General features: G+C 42.4%; 1 protein-coding gene across 10 annotated transcripts in view; it reads right to left on the bottom strand.

Moving 5' to 3' along the window:
• The window catches only part of ANKS1B (ankyrin repeat and sterile alpha motif domain containing 1B), an 805,832-nt gene that overhangs the window by 51,337 nt on the left and 736,056 nt on the right, over window positions 1-18,439 (bottom strand). For 3 of the 10 annotated variants that reach the window (XM_053921938.2, XM_053921940.2, XM_053921941.2), the window contains one exon: window positions 3,042-3,116. The exons of 6 other annotated variants lie outside the window; for them this stretch is intronic. In XM_053921938.2, the coding sequence (XP_053777913.1) occupies window positions 3,042-3,116 (75 nt within the window). The remainder of the gene's footprint in view (window positions 1-3,041; window positions 3,117-18,439) is intronic. One more of the 10 variants, XM_053921939.2, reaches the window with a different exon arrangement.

Consider the following 18,439-nt stretch of genomic DNA (forward strand, 5'->3'; position numbering starts at 1 on the left):
ATACATGTATTTTCTTCCTGGATATTCATCAACTTATTTGTTTTAAGCCTCAAATCTAAGAATATTTAGAAGACTCAGCTTAGGTTGAGTTTTCTCTTCGGAATTAATTCTCAGGAATGGATGGACTTGGCTTCACACTGTTGTAAAGGGCACCTGGGGCCTTGGCCCTCGGGTGGGATTCATCTTCACCTGGTTGATTGACAGTAAAAACAAAAGCTTTCAGAGAGCAAGGTTGCTTTAGGTCTCAGCCCTCCTGGAGGCTGAATCACAGCGGGAATGAGCTAGGAGGAGCGAGGTAGAGAGAGTAGTGACTACAGGGGGTTTTGCTTTATATATGAAATAAATTCAAACAGTGAAGCCCACTATTAGCTTCTGTTAAATAGTGCATTCACAGCCAGATAATATGTGTATTTTTTAAGTAAATTAAAAAAATTAATAATCTTTCAGTTAACAATGTTTATTAAATATAAAATAAAAGCAAACAGACCTCAAAGGTCTTTTGCCTCAGAAAATGATTTATAATACAACCTTATCTTTAATAAAAAGTAGATAGAAACATAGGGACAGTGAAACAATAATAGTAGAATAAAAAAGTAAAACAGGAAATGCTTGGGGTAAATTTTGTCATATTTTAAATTATTACTGACAGTACTCTTTAAAAAGCTCAAGTAATTACAGAAATAAAATTAAAATGATTCGAGCCGCTCTTACTAAATGTGTTCAGTCTCTCTCTTTAGAGCTTAAAATACTTGGAGAAAGCTTTTCCTGTAGGTTCTTGTACTGAATGGCTTTACTAACTTGGTCATGGCCTAAAACCTCATTTACTTGGTATGCAGGTATTTATTTCCTTTAGGCTGTATCAATTAAACAGAGGAAAATGTACTTTATTAACTATCCCTTCAAACTCAAATAAAAATAAATCTGCTATAAAGACAAAACATAACTTGAGATTAGAGTTTTAAATGGAGAATTGATTCTGTGTAATAGGTATTTACCAACAGCCCACTAGAAATTCATAGTCTGGCTGAGTTTGGAGGATTATAACTGGGTCATACCTAGTATGATGTAATTAAATTAAATGTCTCTTATACCACCAGCTGAAAAATATAAAACCACTAGGTGAATTTAGTAGAGCACAGTCGAAAATTCACAAAAGTCTACAGACAGATTTTTATTGACTGGCAGAGTCCAAAATGCAGCTTTTAAACTGTGTGTGATTTCCGAAGGTGGTGAAGCTGTATGGTTTTGGTTCATATGCGCTGGATACTTAAGGCAGGTGCTAAAACGTTTTATTGCATAACCTTCCCTTGCAAAAGGGAAATGGAAGATGCTACATATCCTACATGCTCTGAGAATACAAAGGGGAACACAGTCTCCATTCCCGTTTTCTTCTTGAGGAAACATTTCCGTCTTAAGGATGTCACTAAATAAAAGCCACGGTTATGACTTAGCTTTCTAACATGAACACTAAGCTATGGTATTATCCAAGCCTTCTATTATTTTTTAAACACTTTTTTTACAATTAGAATTTAATTATCTTTTAAAACTGAGGCTTTTAAATCTTTTCTGCTAGGAACTGATCGCATGTACCTGCTTGTATATTTAGATCCAAATATTAACAAACATTATTTCCTATTTCGTCAGAACACTTAATGAAAAACTAAAATGATTTTAAATGACAGTTGTTATTTTAAGGTTTCACTTTCAATAATTCTGACAAATATCAGAGATGGGCTCTCCAAACAATCAGACATAAGATTTACGGGATTACGTTCACTCTCGGTTATCTCGAAGGCTTTGAAGCGTGCTACATACAGCGTTCTGCTTATAAATATGGATATGGATATTGGGATGTGAATGCTAGGAAAAGCCTCCTTGGACACTCACGCAGGCACAAACGCAGGATGCTGCAGTAGTTCCTCTAACAAATCTTCCCGCGTAAAGGATACTAGTTTGGTCAAATGCAGTTGGTTCTAATGAATGGGTTTCTTTTCATGATAAAGAGTAGTGATGGCCCCTCCTGAACATGAAAAGCACGCGGTAGCATTTCCAGGTTCGGGAGAAACCGCCGGATCACAGAGTGCCAGCAGCAGGCAATGGACAGACCCCAGGGTCCCTAGGAGCCAGACGTCCCATGCACAGGAGGAGGGCCATGCCTGAGGTGGCACCCCGAAGGAGGTCCCCGGCATGCCACCCCAAAGCTCTGCTTAGTGATTCTCAACCAAATGTCTGAGCCTCTCAGACAGGAGGCTATCCAATGGGAAAAATTTAACAGGATGTGAAAATAGGATTGTTTTTTTTTAAACTACAAAATTGAAAATCCCCAAACATTAAAATGTTTAGTTTCCCAACACAAATGAATTTTCCAAAAGTATGCGAAGGTGAAGTGTGAACATTTGAATACTATTAAACAGCTCGGAGTGAAATGGGTCAGGATTTCCCACACGTTCCGAAGATCAGTTCGGGATGTCAGATGGAAGAGGCTGAGAACCACTTTCAGCTGTAACAGTGCCTCTCCTGGCTACACTCCTCCCACATTTGCATAAAATTTATAGTCTATCATGCAAATCGCACTCAAATATTTCTCATGAGAAAAGCGTATGAACCTTTGAAAACTGTTAGACGCAATGCGCTGAATAGCCCATAGACATGGGGGAGTACAAAACGGGAAAGAAAAACGCCGATACATACATGTGTATACATATACATCAATTTACCCTTTTCCTTCTTCCTGTAAAAGCAAGTGAAACAGACACCTGGGATGAAAGCCAAAACTCACATGGGACAGATTTTAACCGTACACTTCAAAACCAAGTATGTTTCTCATTTTTAGGACAATGTTTGCACGTCAACTGGTCACAAGTCACAAGTGAATGAAGTGTAATAGACACACACACACACACACACACATTCTCATAAGTCATTGGACATCACAAATTTCCTGCTTTGCCAGGACACAGCCCCTACAGCCACTGACAACACTTTGCAACACATTACATAGCGCAAGGTCAGCACAAGCAAATAACCATTTGTAACCTTACATTATGAACCTGGTGGATGGCTGAGAAAGGAAATCCAGCGTTCTGATTGGTCCATATCTCACAGACAGACGACTGCTGATATAAACAGAAAACTATCTCATCTTGTCAATATTTAAAACACGGCAGCTACCAAGGTAGCATTGAGGAAGGGAAAGAGGAAAATAATAAAAAGCAAAGAATCACATTTCTTAAAAAAGAAAAAAAAAGCTCAAAAACTGCCCAAGGTTTAATGAGTGACTTCCAAGCCATTCTTTTGCTTAAAAACATTTTGGGTTGGCTAGAAAGAAAAAAAAAAAAAGGCTATTTGTGTATTAGCTTTGTGTCACGGAAATTACCAATCATGCTGGGAAAAGCAAGCCGTGGTTTACATCTATCTGCCAAAGAGAACAGAAACAGCTTCCCTCTTCACATCATTCATTTCAGAGGATCAATATTTTCATGAAAAGTTGGGAAAAAACCTTTAACACAGGGCAAACATCTTTATTTTCTTATCTTCAAATGACCATGAGCAAGCAACGCAGTGAAATGACTTTTGTAACTTAGTCACTGCTCCATGTGCTAAACCTAGGGGATATCCTTCCCTCCAGAGTTCTCAAGGGCAAATCTCTGTGGCTAACGAGGGGAGAAGTGTCAGCGTGCGGCCTAGCAGTGGGAGTGTGAGGTGGCAGAGGTGTGAGGTGGGAAGGAGGCTGGGTCAGGGTGGGGGAAGCTCAGCTCTGCTATGTAAGCAGAAACTTTGGGGAACGGCAGTGGTGCACCTCATGAATCAGCTCCGTCCTTCGCTCTCCCACCACGCCACTGCCAATCTCATAACTAACAATTATTAGCAGGCAATACGGTCTGCTCAGGACCAAATGCCAAACCAAGCAACGCCCCCTCCCAGGAGTTAGAGTAGAAACCACCAAATAAACTGACTAGGCTCCTGGCTGACCTTTACAGAGTTCTTTTCCGGAATTCTATCATTCTAAAAGGCACTGTGAAATTGAATCAGAAAATGGCAGAGCGCCTAAACGTATTCAGCAAGCACTGTGAACCTCCTGAGAATTCATGAGCAGACAGTGCAGAGATCAGTGCAGGAGGGAGATGAAAACATGCGCGATATGGTTTGGAAACCCAGCAAAGGACTGTGTCGTCGGCAAACGACTTAAGGAGAAGAAAGCTTCTCCCTGGCTAAGTGTTTCCCTCGCCCCCACCCTCCCCGAAACGCTCACCAGAAATTTAACGTCTCTCTCCAGTTACAACGGCATCTCCACACACACCTACATCTTTGATGTCCATCCCTCCTGTCATCTGGATGGCTTGTTGGGGACAGATTATCAGGTTACAGGCATTCTATTAAGCAAGAAAGATCCCCGGGGTCTGACCAAAAGGCACCTCTGACCACCTTCCACTTAAACCAGCTCTGCTCTTCCCAGTTCCTTCTTGAAGCCTCATGCTATTTTTTCCATGGGGACATCTTCCTTTTCCTACTTTTCAAAAATGAAATCTCTAGCAAGCTCAGTCTTGGGCCCAACAGCTGCCACCTGAATTAAATAGATTAACTCCAACCTTCCGTGGGAATACCATCCTAACAGGCACACACATACTCCCAGGACACCCTTGACCTTTTCCGCTCCCTCACCCACAGTTCTGAGATAACTCTTCTACATCAGCGTCCGTGGACTTTTAGAGCTAGAAGTAATGCAGGACTACCTGCCATCTGACAGATGAAGACACTGACATTCAGAGAGGTGAAGTGGCTTGCTCAGGTCACACAGGGAGTGTCACAGCACGTCAGCCCACTGGGATAGCTAGGAAGGAGTGCCAGTCTTCTGCTGACCTCACCAGAGGGCAGAGGGACTCTCCAGTTACATGGAACTTATTTTACTGTTCATGGAACAGTCTCAAGTCCTCTGGGGCTCAAATACCCAGAAGTCTTACTGTTTTCCCATCATCATTCCTACACGGGCCATCCCGTTGCTCCTCCCTGATGGGCAACAGGCCACCTGACATTTTGGGAAGACTGTATGACGTCTTGGTCACTCTGAGTCTTGAAGAATCCATTCGGTATAAAACCCCAGTGTCATAGGTGATTCCAACATTGCTTTCCCTCACCACAGGCCAGTCCTGGGGCTTCAAAACCCTGGGCTGTCATGGTGAACTTTGGGTGTCCCCAACCCCAAGCTCTACCTCCTCCAGTGTTCTTAGTTAGGGAGGAGAGTACAGAAGGACCTGAGCTGAGTTGTGTCTGACGGTTGTCACTGGGTGTCAGGGGAACACCACCTTGGCCTCTGATGCCCTCTTGAAGGAACAACCCCAGCCTGGGTTGGACTGTATCCACGTAAGCTCTTCGGAGAGCTCTGCAGGGGCGGGGCACTGTCCCCATTGCACAGTTCCTGACTTGTGAGATCTGGCTCCAGCTTGGCTCCCTGCACTGAGCCCTGCTCAATCAAACACACGCATGAATGTACTGCACGTGGGGTGTCAGGGAGAAGGCGGAAGCCCAGCCCCCCTCTGCATGCCCACTCGCATCACACAGAAACATCCTTGTCATGCAGGGCAGGCTCCTCGGCAACCACTCTCCTCTCTGCCAGGGCATCTCCCTCCACGTCTCTATGCTTCAGCTCAGGTTGGTGCTACGTGCATCTGCTGCCCGAGGTCCAGCTGTGGAAAACGATGTGTCTCGACCTCTTGGGGGTCCCCCACCCTGGATGAGTGTTCCTCAGGGAGTCCTTCTCACTGGGCTTGGAGTGCATGGGGACGCGCTCACTCCCCTCCCATGGAAGGGAGGAAAAGCCTCATCCCTTTCCACAGTGGCTCAGACAGTTCCCTGCACTCCCCCAGCATCAACCTCCACTGCATGGACAGACTGGTAGCTGAGTGTGGCAGAGCAGGGCCACCGCCCCTCCATAACCCTTGCTCCTTTCCCTTCAGAATGCGCGGTATTCACAGGAAAATTCCCACCGAGCATCCTGTTATGTGAATGTATCTCCCCACAGTCACAGAGAGTTACCAGGGAGTTGAGGAGGGAAAAGAGGGTCTCACAACATATGTACATTAAAAAAATTCATATAAAAATTTTCTCATGAAGAAAAACCCACCTCTGGTCAAATACACTGCAGAGAGCTCACATGTGGCTTACATCTCTTTTAAAGAAGTTACAGTGACAATTTTCCATCTACAAGCTATGTTTTAAACTCTAGAACAAGTAACACCTCTATCACTTCCAATACTTAAGTGAGTCATTGCAAATGGTAAAAAGCCTTAAAAAAAAGAGTTTAATTGTATTTTAGTTATGAAGGTTGTTTTTAAAAAAGCCGATACATTTCCGACACCCAGGAGTCCTGTGGGCAGTAAGGGATCTAGCAGGCTCACGGGGCAGTGACGTCAGGCGGACCAGCTGTAACTGGCACCTTTATACCGTGAAATGGCACTTCCAGACGCACGGTTATTAGGCTGAATGCTGGGCTAAAATTTTTTTTAAATACAGAAGTTTCCACTGCAGAATTTCATTATATTTAAGAAGATAATATTTCAGGGTATAACGTATTAGAGTACTGAGTTTTGAGAAGTTTTGAGAAAAAAAATATAATACACGTAATAAAATGTCCCCTGGGGCCCCAATTCCTAGAACAGAAGTGATTTAAATCTCAGTTTTAATTAAGCCTTAGGATGTCTTCATCTAAAGAGGAATAATAATAGTACTTGGCCTACATATTTCACGAGGTTGTTGTGCAGCTCATGGGAAGCTTCCTGACAGAGGTAATGTTCTCAACTTTTTCACAGCTTCTAGGACCTAAATTCCTGGGACTTCTGGACCACAGGAGGCCGTCAAACGCGTTAACTGAGTGAACGGAATCCCAGAATGTGTTTAAAAATGTCCTGGTTCATAATGAAGCACCGCAGGAAAATCAATTAATGTTGTTCATCACCACCTGTAGTTGGTCCAGGTTGTTGTTGTTGCCACTTGTGCCTTTAAATGAGTCACTGTAGACTCATTTCTGGTAAAATGCACCCGAAATCAACCCTGCAGACTTCTTGTCAGAAAAGTTCTCATTTTTCCTGATGAGGGTTTGAAAAAATGCGGCCAGTTTGGTTGAAGAGAGCAGGAACATTTGTAATTAGCCCGCCTGGATGTTACAGGGCTGCTTGGAAACAATTCTATAAAAGGACGTTAAAACCCCCCCTTTGCAATTTCATTTGTCCATTAACATCCTCTCATTCCCTTCTCCACATATCCTGCAAAGGCTAATGTAGGTTATCTGAACCTGAATTACAATGAAATCCACATAAATGGGGGTTCAATAAAAATCTAGTAGTCTTATAACTGAGATATAATTAATAATGGTTATTTCTTTCACGATGAAGTTAATAGAAATTTGAAGGTGTCTAGTTTTATCTTTAGTTCACACCTGTCTCCTGACTGTGGAAACGGTTTCTTAAAATACAATATACATCTCGCTCCTGTTACCATCTGTATCTCAGATTATCACGAACTCAGTTCAGAAAATACGACATATTTGCATTGAAATCTAAGAGTAAAATAAAAGTGCATCACCTGTCTCCACAGTTTTCCTCCTAAAGGTGAGCTTCTTTTCTGCTCAATTTCTGGTAGCAAGCCAGTAGCTTATAGTAAGTTCTCGCCTGTTCACCATCCATTTCCCCGCTGCTTTGCTGGACAATTCTCAAAAAGTGCTGCAACATCTTCTACTCAAAGCAAACAGGCTTCTTCCCTTGACCCAACACTCTCCTTGAGGCCCTGCTCCATTTATGTTCTTCTTAGAGAAGCCACACGCTCCAAGAAGTATCCATGCGGCCGCCACCCTCCCTTTTCCTGTCCTCACCTGAGCCTGCTCTTCTGAAACTGCTCTTCTCAGTACCCTCCACCCTGCCAAACCCAGCTGCTCACCTGCCTGACCTATCTGACACATGTGGTCATGCCTTCCATTTCTCAGCCTTCTTTGCTGGTTCCTATGATCCTGTCTCCTCTGACCCCTGGAGCATCAGTGCTCAAGCCTTTTCCCCCCTCAGGCTGGATTAGGTGGTCTCCTCCAGTCCCAACTCTCAACCTTGTATCTCCAGCCCTGACCTGTCTTCTGAACTCCAGACTCAGATATCCAGTTGCCCTCCTGACACCTCTACTTGGATGAACAGCAGGCATTGTAACCTTAAATTAAATGCCCGAAATTAAGCTTCTGATGACCTCACTTCCACTTCAAGCTTTCCTACATTGGCAAATGCCGACCCCCTTCTTCTGGCTAGAGTCCTCCTTTTACTCACTTTTCTCATTCAACCCCGCGGGAAACCCTATTGAAATCTACTTCCAAAATCTTCTCACCCTCCTATCACTACCTGGCCCAACCCACTACCTTTTCTTACTTGGATCATTCCATTAGCTTCCAAACTGGTCTCACTGGTTTGCTTTTATCTTTGCCCCCTTAGTCGTTATCCACAATACAACAGCCAACATGATTCATTTAATGTGTAAGCCAGATTGTGCTACTTTGTTCCACTTAACTCAGAAGAAAATTCAGAGTCCTAACCATGCCTGCAAGATCACCATCCTCTGGCACCATCCCTGCCTTCCCTGTCTGCCCTCCTTACTACAGTCCTTGCTCCTGTTCACTTGGTTCTGAACGGCACAGCACGCTCTTGCTTCCTGTGCTTCTCTCTCTGCTGGAAATGGTCTTCCTCCATACACTGCAGGACTGGCTCCCTCACTTCCTTCAATGTCACTTGCTCAGAGCACCCAGCATTTTATATCCAAATCAAGTCTGTGCTGCCCCCACTGCAAAGGGATTACTCTTTTGAGCAGAAACTGAAAATGTGAAAAACAACTTTAAAGCATAAGAACCTGTCTCCCTGGCACCTGGACATTCATTCAAAGATAGTTCCTGCTCATTGATTGGGTGTGAGGCTTGGGTTACAAAGTGAGTAGGGATCCATCCTGCTTTCAGTTGATGTCCATGGGATGGTAATCACCATGGACACCATCCTTTTTCCATCGTTAGGACCAGTAGTAAACTGGGATTCAGAGGCTGACGGTGGGTCTTGGAACGGAGCAAACTAAAGACACCTCCATCACGTCAACACCAGTTAGGCCCCGAAGACCTTCTGGGAGTCGGCTGGTGCTGTGTAACTAGTGTAATAAAGAAACTTGTATGAATAGAGCCCTCCAGTCAGATTTTATCAGAGATGAAATTGTCTGCCTTGTTCTGGCCCTGAAAAAAAGTTGACTTTTTCTGTTTCTTCCTTGTGTTTGTCATAATTCTTTCACATTGAAGAGTGTTCAGATATTGACCAGAAAGAATCCAACAAGTAACAAGAAAGGTTCTGAGCAAAAGCTAAAGGAATAATAAAGTCAATTCCTTCTCTTGGATGACAGGGCTTCTATAGTAAAACAAAAACAAACTTGAAGAGTGAACAAAACAGCTTCAAAGGCGAAAGAAAAAAGGGCACGCCAACAGAAGAGGCCTCGGTCAGGAGCCAGCAGACTCTGCGGCTCCTTGCGCGGAGACTAAAATGAGATGAGTCTGTCAAAGGGCGGAGTCAGACAAATTCAGTTTAGTCAAGCACCTCATCTGCAGCTTTTCTAGCAGTAACAGCCCCACAGCCTCTTCTTTCATGGGCTCTAACTGAACCTGGCCTGGAAATCAGAATATCTCCACCTTCTGTCTCTCCCGAGTTACCCCCAGGCCCAGCATCTTATCATTTCTTCTGCTATAGGTACAGGAACGACCCTCCTTCTCTCCTTTCAGGTGAGTTTTGTGTTACTTACATGGCTCCCGAACCAACTGTGTGACTCATGATTCTTTTCTCCAAGTGCACTGTGAACGACTCAAGTTCTAGGTTTCTTACCACTGACACTTTTTTATTTATTTGTTTATTCATCCATTCATTTATTATTGTCAAAATTAAAATATGTTTTTAGTCTTTCAATTACAGTTGATCATCCTTCCTTCCTTCCTTCCTTCTCTGATTCTGATACTGATGGCACATAAAATAAGCCCTTAGCTGCCAAAGCAGGAGAAAACTACAGGCTATGAGACTCCTGTTATTCATTTGTAGAGATAATATATAACCTGCATCCCCTAATATGACAGTTGTAGCCCTGAACGACATTGCACAATTATTTATGAAATTTTTTCACAGGGAAAAAATAGAGCAAAGAAAAAAATGGGGCACTAAATCAAGATCCTGTTGTATAGCTCCCCAGGTTCTCTGGGTGTTGCAGGGGATTTAAGGCAACTGGGAGCAGGCTATTTATTATAATATGGACTACTTTACCTGTTCTACTTCAATATTTGGATGCTGTCACAATCATTTTCCAGGGTGACTAAAAAGCAGAAATATTAATGACATTCAGAAAAGCAGCAGCTTTTTATCATAACATGAATTGCTGCAAAGAAACTCGATTTTGCAAAGTATTGTTGTTCTTTGCCTGTAACATCTCTTTAAAATACACATTATGTTCCTTTCTTGCAAGCCAAAGCTGTCATTTTCTTTATTTAAACCCACTTATTAGCTCTGCGCTTAACATTGCTTCCTGCCTCTGGTAAGAAAAGAGGCATCGGACAAAGCCATTCATTCAGTGATGTTTATCGAGACCCCCATTATTTCCTCATTTTATCTGTGTGGCAAATATAGGAAAAAAAGGTCAAACTGAACAATTATCTGGTAGGTTACAGTTTTTCCCTCAGTTCTGTCTGTTCAACACTGAAATCAATAAATCGTGGGTTACTTGAAAGGCACGTTTTTTTTGAGGTAAGCTTTTCAAAAGAGCACATTGCATAGTCAGGAAGGATCACTGATACACAGAATGTTGACTAAGTTTTAAAAAGGTAGACTAGGATTACGTAAGCTTGATGAAACTATTTTGGCTGGAAAGTAATAACTTTAATGTAAAATCCTGCACTAAGGTTAAACACCCTCCCCCACCCCCCGAGGCTGAGGGCTGAGAAGGGAGGCATGACTCATGGTCATTAATAAAGGCTAGAAAACGTCCCAAATTGGGGAATCTAGCATGCCATGTAACCCACAACCCGCTTATCAGAATGATACTGGCAAGGAGCTGGATGTGGTTAATATAGTGAAGGAAAGACATCAAATTGTCTTCAAAGACCTATTCTCAGCTAGAGGGAGCAGGTGTCTTCTTAGCTGTTTCAGAAGACAGCAGGAGTTTAAGGAAGACATGTCAATTCAATATAAGATGAAAGTTCTACCAATTAGAACTTTCCCAACGATGGGGATGCCTCACAAAGTGGGGGCCACCTTTCCAGTGACAAGTTTACGTGGAAACTTGTGGGTATTATGAAGGATGCTCATCATGAGACAGGACTAGATACATTTTTCTGGCCCCTACCCACCCTAAAATCCCCTGTTTTTCTTTAATAAGAGAACAGAAGAATCGTCCAGAGGGCATTAATGCATATAGAAACACAGCCTCGTGTGATGCTGTACCCAAACCTCATTAAGTCAGAGACCTGTACAGAAAGGGAGTCACCTCATTTCACAGCTGCTGACATGAAGCCATTGTTTGCTGTCCCTGACTTGTAAAGAATGAAAAATTGGGTGTCAAGAGCAAAGGATTTTCTTCAAATACAATGCTTATGCACGCTACTTTAGAGGGGCGACAGTCTACTAACCTTGCACTTACCTCAAGCTTTAGATATTAATAGGGTTTGTCAAAGGACGCAAAACATTGCACTGGAGCCTTTTGGGGTTCTAGGATTTCCCGAATGTGGCGTATACCCAATTTGTAGCAACAGTGGTTCACGCAGGCTGTGAAGCTAGACTGCCTGGGTTTGACTCCCGGCTCTGCTTCCACCCTGAGCCTTGTGTGAGTCATCTGGTCAACAGGAGTTTCTGGAGTCGTGCTCATTATAGAGAATTAATAAATGACCAAGGAAGAGTCAGTCAGGCCTTGACCATACACAGCTGACATTTAAAGAGAAATAAAATATAGTGATATACGCTAACTCATAAAGCATTTGAAAGTATCTAAGTATGAGTACCCTCCATAACGCCTTTCCAAGGAGCTCCGGTGCTAACTAGGTGCTAACAGGAGAGGGGCATGCACAGTGTTTGCGTTCCTAAGAGCTATTGTTTCTGTATTAGTGGAGAAGGATTACTTTGGGTGTACAAGCTGGAAAATAGCAATGGTTTTGTAGAACAGAGCTAAATATCATGAGCGTTCCTTTAAAATGCACTTATTTCCAGTTGCAGTTTCTAGAAAATCCATGGTATAGAAGAAAGCTAGACATTATTTCAAAATAATAACAATACTTTCTAAAGCAGCCCCAGTATATAGCTTTGTAGTTTGGAAACTACCCTGACAGATATTCCTTTATTTGTGCCTCACAATAATGATGTAAGGTGGGCATTAACCTTGGGAAGAGAAGACTAAGGCTCTGAGGAGCTAAAAGGCCTGTTCAAAATCATAGAGGTAATAGATACCAGAGACGTGAATTTTTTACCCAGATCTCATGACTTCAAATCGGGTATTTAAGAAAATCACATCAAATTGAAAAACGGAGTCAATACCTGTGTGACGTAACAATGTTTATCACACATTCTCATGCAAAGGCAAAGTGGGTTTATTCAGGTACCCACTAGTGCTCTCTCTGTCTGCCTACAACCCATATCTGTTTCTGGCCATGGCCCTTTCACTCCATGGGAGGGGCTCCCTTCCCATCCTTCAGTCCATGTGGCTCAGGTGGAGCTAAAACCACCTGCAGGCACGTGACCTAAGCCTGGTTAATCACCTCCCCCCATAACACACACACACACACACACTCCTTTGTGATTACCTCAGGGCAGATAAGAGATCCAAACCAGGCTGATCTGAACCTGTGGGACTCAATCCTGGGACTTTTGGGGGAACTCTTAGAAACATAAGTCCTCTTTTTCATTGGTTCGAGTTTAACCAGAATTGGATTTAAAATTCCTCTCAGGTAGAGAAAGCTTGTTTGGGAAAAGAGCCAACCCAGACGAGAGAGAGCCAGAGGGCAAGATATCACACGAGCCTTGGGATCAGGCCTACCCGGACGCTGCAGGGAAATGATTCAAATACATGCCCTTTTGTGCTTAAGACATCTTGAGTAGAATTCTTGCTACTTGCATGCATCCAGAGGAGTCATATACAAACGAAATTAACTCAGACAGCACTGCATAATCAGCTCTACTTCCTGTAGACATTAAAAAAGCCTCTATTTTTTTAACATTGAAAAAAGAAGAGGGAGAAGGAGAATAAGAGAATTTTCCTACCCTTGGAAATTGAGCAAGGTCAGATTATATCAACTAAAACTCTGACCCGCGGACCCAAGAACTGGACTGAATATAATGAGAAACACTCCAAAAACTTAACACGTGGAAAATAGCTTGGTGTGCCTCTGTGTGAACAAGCTGCTCGATGTCAGCAAGCCTAAGGCGCCACGAAATACCACAAGGTCAGGGGCACTGACAAGGTTTTTACACATTGTCAGATTTTTTATTTATTTGGTTGAAAATAAGATCTTTGCTATTGCATTTTTAAAATCCATGGTCTGGTTTTAATTGGAAACATTCACCTTGGTTAAGTCCCAGAGCATGGAGGAAGATTAGCAGAATGACCCGTGGCATTTCGGTCTGTCCAGCCTTTGTCAGAATAAACTCCTGGACGTCTTATTTGCCTCACTGAGGGGCTTGGTGGAGAATAAAAGAACCAAGACTTTTAGGAAAAGCATCAAAACCTAAAAATGTTCCCACTACTTTTTAAAGACCGATGAACAGGACAGAGAGTAACATGTCCACATGGCCTGAAGAACACCCATCATATTAGAATTTCCACTCCCAACATTGCCACAGGGAGAGCAGCGTAGGGAGGGCACAGGGACAGTTCTTAATCAACTATCCACATTAACAAACAGGGTGGACAACCCATCAGGTCTAAGTTTCAGGTACGAAAGCAACGTTTTCCACTTGGGCTTTAAGGAATAGGTGGCGGACGGTCTAGAGTTCCTGGCTTGAAACAGGGCTCAGATATCATCCACGTCCCAAGTCATCCCTGAAGCTTGCTAACTCGACACACTGTCAAACTGGGAGCTCCTGATGGAAGAGCTTGCTGAGTTTATTCTTCAACTTTTTTTTTTTTGGTTACATATCATCTGTCTGTGTTTAAGTATTGTAAGTTGCTCTTCAGACCTTCATGGAAGAAAATGTTGAAGCCATGGACAGGCTGAGCCTTTCTAAGGAGTGGCTAGGTAATGAAAATCTAAATTAAAAAATAGCCACTAACTTATGGCCATTAAAAAATTCTGATATAACACAGTGGTGAGAAAACTTGTCTAGTTTGGGGGAAAAATTACTTAAAATGCTGTTGCTCTTAACATAGTCGTGCTATTTTCTGAAGGTTCAGTCTGCACATCCCCATAATGTCAGAACAGTGGGAAGAATCTCCAGGAACAACAGGCTTTCCCTCCCAGGGAAAGTATCAAAGAGGAAATAGTAAGCTTCCTTATTTTCCAGAGATGGGTAAGCATTTGCCTCACGGCTTCCTAAGATGGTCATGCTTCTGTAGCTAAAAATTTTGGGTACTGTGTTAAGTTCTAAATTTCATTTAAGGGAAAAAAAAAAAAACCCCTAATCCTTTCTTTTTCAATGTGTTGTCTTACCCTGTACAGGGACAGCATGCTAATACTGCGAGATTCCCTTTGCCGTACACTTTGAGAACCTGTATTTGCAGGGAGCTATTCCATCTCCCCTGCTTTCCCTGGCTTTAATGATTCGTCTGCACAGACCCCTTCTCCATCACGGTAGATGCTCCCTGGCAGCCTTCATATCCATACAAGCAAGATAACAAAGAGGAAAATTCCAACTCCATTCTCAATATGCATTCTAAGCATGGATGACACTAGCACAAAAAGATTGTCTTTACAGAATGCTATAACCATCTGATAGCCTTGGCATTGATTGGCGTCACAATGAATTAGGGACTTGGAATTAGGGACTGATGGGTGATATATCTGAATTGCTAGCCATATCGTTTATATATATAGTGATTTAAAGTTTGAAATATGCTTTCACATGAATTTTCTTATCTGATACACACAAATCTGAGACGCAGGCATGACTCACATTGTCTATGACAAGAAAACAGAAGTTCAGAGAGTCCACATGACTCTCTGGTACAGCCAGAAAGAAACCAAAACACAACTGCAACTGAAGAAGCCACGAAGGAAACAGCCCCCATTATTTGGAAAAATCCCACGTGCGAGAAGTCTGTAAATGCAGCAATCCCCACCCCTAGGTGCAAAGCTCTTTGCGAACATAGGAGAAGAGCAGACTTCTACCTAGAAGTGCAGGGTGGGTTCCCACTGAAAGGATCAACACATAACCATGGCTGTTCTGCATGTGAAGGGTTTTGTGTGATAACCATGAGCTGAGTCAGTACGTTTCCACTCAACTGCCAGCGATTTGATCCCCGACCTGCTCACTAGGTCTCTGTAAGTGTCATCTATGCTAGCCCACGAGAAATTAGTGTTAGCTGAGCTGTTATCAAAACATGTTGTATCAGTTTAAACATAGGCAGCCTGCAGGGCATCAGGACCGTGGAGGAGCCAGGACAGGACCAGGAGAGCGGGGTTTGAGTGCTGGCTCTGCAGGGCACCAGTAGCGAGCAAAGAGCTCACCCAGCCGGGCTTCCTCTGCCCAGAATGCGCCGTTGTGAGGATTCACTAAAACACCACATCTCAGCACGGAATCCCCAGCTCGGATCTGGCCAGGGAAAGGCTTCTACCTGGCTCAGTTTCCATTTCTCTTCCTTTAACAATATGTAAAAAAAGAATATTTGAATAACTAACATAAGGGGTAAAATGCTTTCAAAAAGAGAAGGAATTGATCTAGTCATACTCATTAGGTACTACTGTTTGGGTGAGAAAATAGTAGACTTTGAACTGAATCAACTTTCTGTGATTTAGAAGCAGTTTAGACAAAGCCTGTATAGAGCCCAACATACTGCTCCAGGCGAGACCTAATTTGGTTTCTCATTGGCTGTGCTACCAGACCCCGTTATGCGGTTTCTCAGGTTCTGTGTCTTTAAACTGTGGATCGTGCCTGCTGCAGGTCTGTGGGCATCAGATAAGGTCATTGCCCCGGGAATATTAACATTTTTACTTCGAAGATGGTATTCAAAGGACAAGGACTTTTACATTATGAATTTTCCTCATTAATATTAAGCTCCAGTGTGTACAAAAATATGTATTTCTCTTCCTCTTTAGACTTTTTTATTTTGTAAAAATAGAAGTATTATTTCATTTTTCCATAAATATTTTCTATAAATGGTGCTAAGTTTCACACTAGGGGACTCTTTTCATAACTTTGAAGAATGGGGTCTCTAAACTTTATTAATTCCATCACTCTCCTTTAGTATTCATTTTAGGAAGACTTTGACTTCTACTAAATGTCATTCAGGAAAATTTCTAAAGATTGAGATTAGGCTGCAAATACTGGAAGTATTTTTTCCTCCTTCTGATGTATTTTCTGTGTTTTTGTTTACTGCCTCATCTCCACAGCACTCCACTTAAGAGCTGATCCTCCACGTGCTTTCCCTGTTTGTGCTGAAATGAGGCAACAGATGTGAAAGTACTTTGAAAGTTTAAAAGCTCTACATGCACTAAGGTATTATTATGTGAATGGAAGTGCAACATTTATTTATTAGGTGTTTGGGAATAGGGGAACATTTCAGAACTTCTGAGCTAATGTGCCCAATTTAGAATTACAGGCTTGAAAAGCTAAGTTTTTAGCATAATGGGAAACCCATTTTTTAGATGTGTTTACACCATTAATCATAGAGGTTAAAAAATGCTATTAGTACGAAACTCAATTTTGTTTCCCACATATTCAGTTAAGACAATTTGAGGCAGAATATTGCTTTTATCAGAATAAACACAGACAATAGCCACAATATTTGCAAATCCCTTGTATTCCAAGACAGGTATTTTTAATACTTGTTTATATTGAAAACAAATAATTAAACACCACTCTAGTGCTACCTTTTAAAAAATAGGTGCCCAAAAATAAATGAACTTAATATGTGGAACGGACATTAAATTTACCTTAATTTAACTCTCAGCATTGGTTTCCCAAGTTAAGCAAAGCATTTCCTAACATCTGTTGAGCAGACCTTAAGAAGCCAAAACACCTATGAATTACTGTGGCCACCAAAAGCCTATGGCCGGAATTCCAGAACCCTCTGGTGGCGGCTCAGATAAGCCTGACGCAGTAGGGCGTTCTTCTGAAAATGTGGTCTGTCTCGGTGATTCTGTCCAACTGCACCTTCCTTTCTTTTAGCAACAGGAAAGAAACCCTAAAGATGGACTTCAGCGACTTAGCGAGAAACTGACTGGTTAGGCATGCAACAACCAAAGTACAGTAAGCCTCCGGGGAGAAACCCCTCGGAAGGAATGGCTGGGACTGGGCTCCGGGTGGGAAGGAGGTGTAACAACTGGCTGCCTGCGCACTGGGATTTTAATTATTAATGCAAGTCTTCAGGGAGACTTGACTTTATTGGCTAAGCATATAACTTTGAAGAAGAATATGGTCTAGAGACAGTATGATAGGTTTTAAGAAGCAAGTGAATTTTAAAAATTATTATAGCAAACGACCCCCCCAAAAAAAGGGAAAATAGAAAAAAAAATCAATGGAGTGGTTGAATGGTAGAAAAGTCACATAAATAAAACTGTTCAACAACAAAATTATCAAGTATTTAATACCTTGACAGGTCAGAAATGGCAGTTTTAATGAGGTACATATGTGTTCATTTCTCCATGAGACTCTGGCCCTTCAGAATCAGGAAACACTCTCAAAGCCAACGAATAAAAGGCTGCAATGAACACAACCTAAAGAGTTGCAATCCCAGAATCCCTTTTTCCTATTGACCAGATTTCTGTAGTGCCATCTCCTGTTTTCTCTGCAGCAAAAGTGACGTATCGAACGGTAGGATTTTAGAAAGTTTTTAATATGCTCCTGGTTGCTGACGGTGGCCTGTGTCTACCATCAGTCATTCGGTCACGGTGAGCAAGCAGTACACGTGAGGCGAAGAAACACCTTCACACAGTCCTTCCATGGCTCACCCCACCCCACCTACCTGCTTATCTACCCCCTCTTCCTGCTTTGGAGCCTTTCTCACCTGGTCGGATACAAGTTCATTCAATTTTCTCAAGGGCAAGACGATTCCTGAACACGATGCATCCGACTGGCATGGCGAGAAAAATATCTAGGCTACTCAAAAGGTACTCCTGCCCCAGCTTGTAAATCTCAAAGAAAGTAAGTGAGCAATCTTGCTAGACTATCTCCAAGTGTGCAAACCTGGGAGAAAGAGTAATTAATTTCCTCTCTGAAAAAAACTGTAGTATGTGGAGAAATTTCATAAATTATATGAG

This window comes from Desmodus rotundus, chromosome 3 (assembly GCF_022682495.2).
Source record: "Desmodus rotundus isolate HL8 chromosome 3, HLdesRot8A.1, whole genome shotgun sequence".
NCBI lineage: Eukaryota > Metazoa > Chordata > Mammalia > Chiroptera > Phyllostomidae > Desmodus > Desmodus rotundus.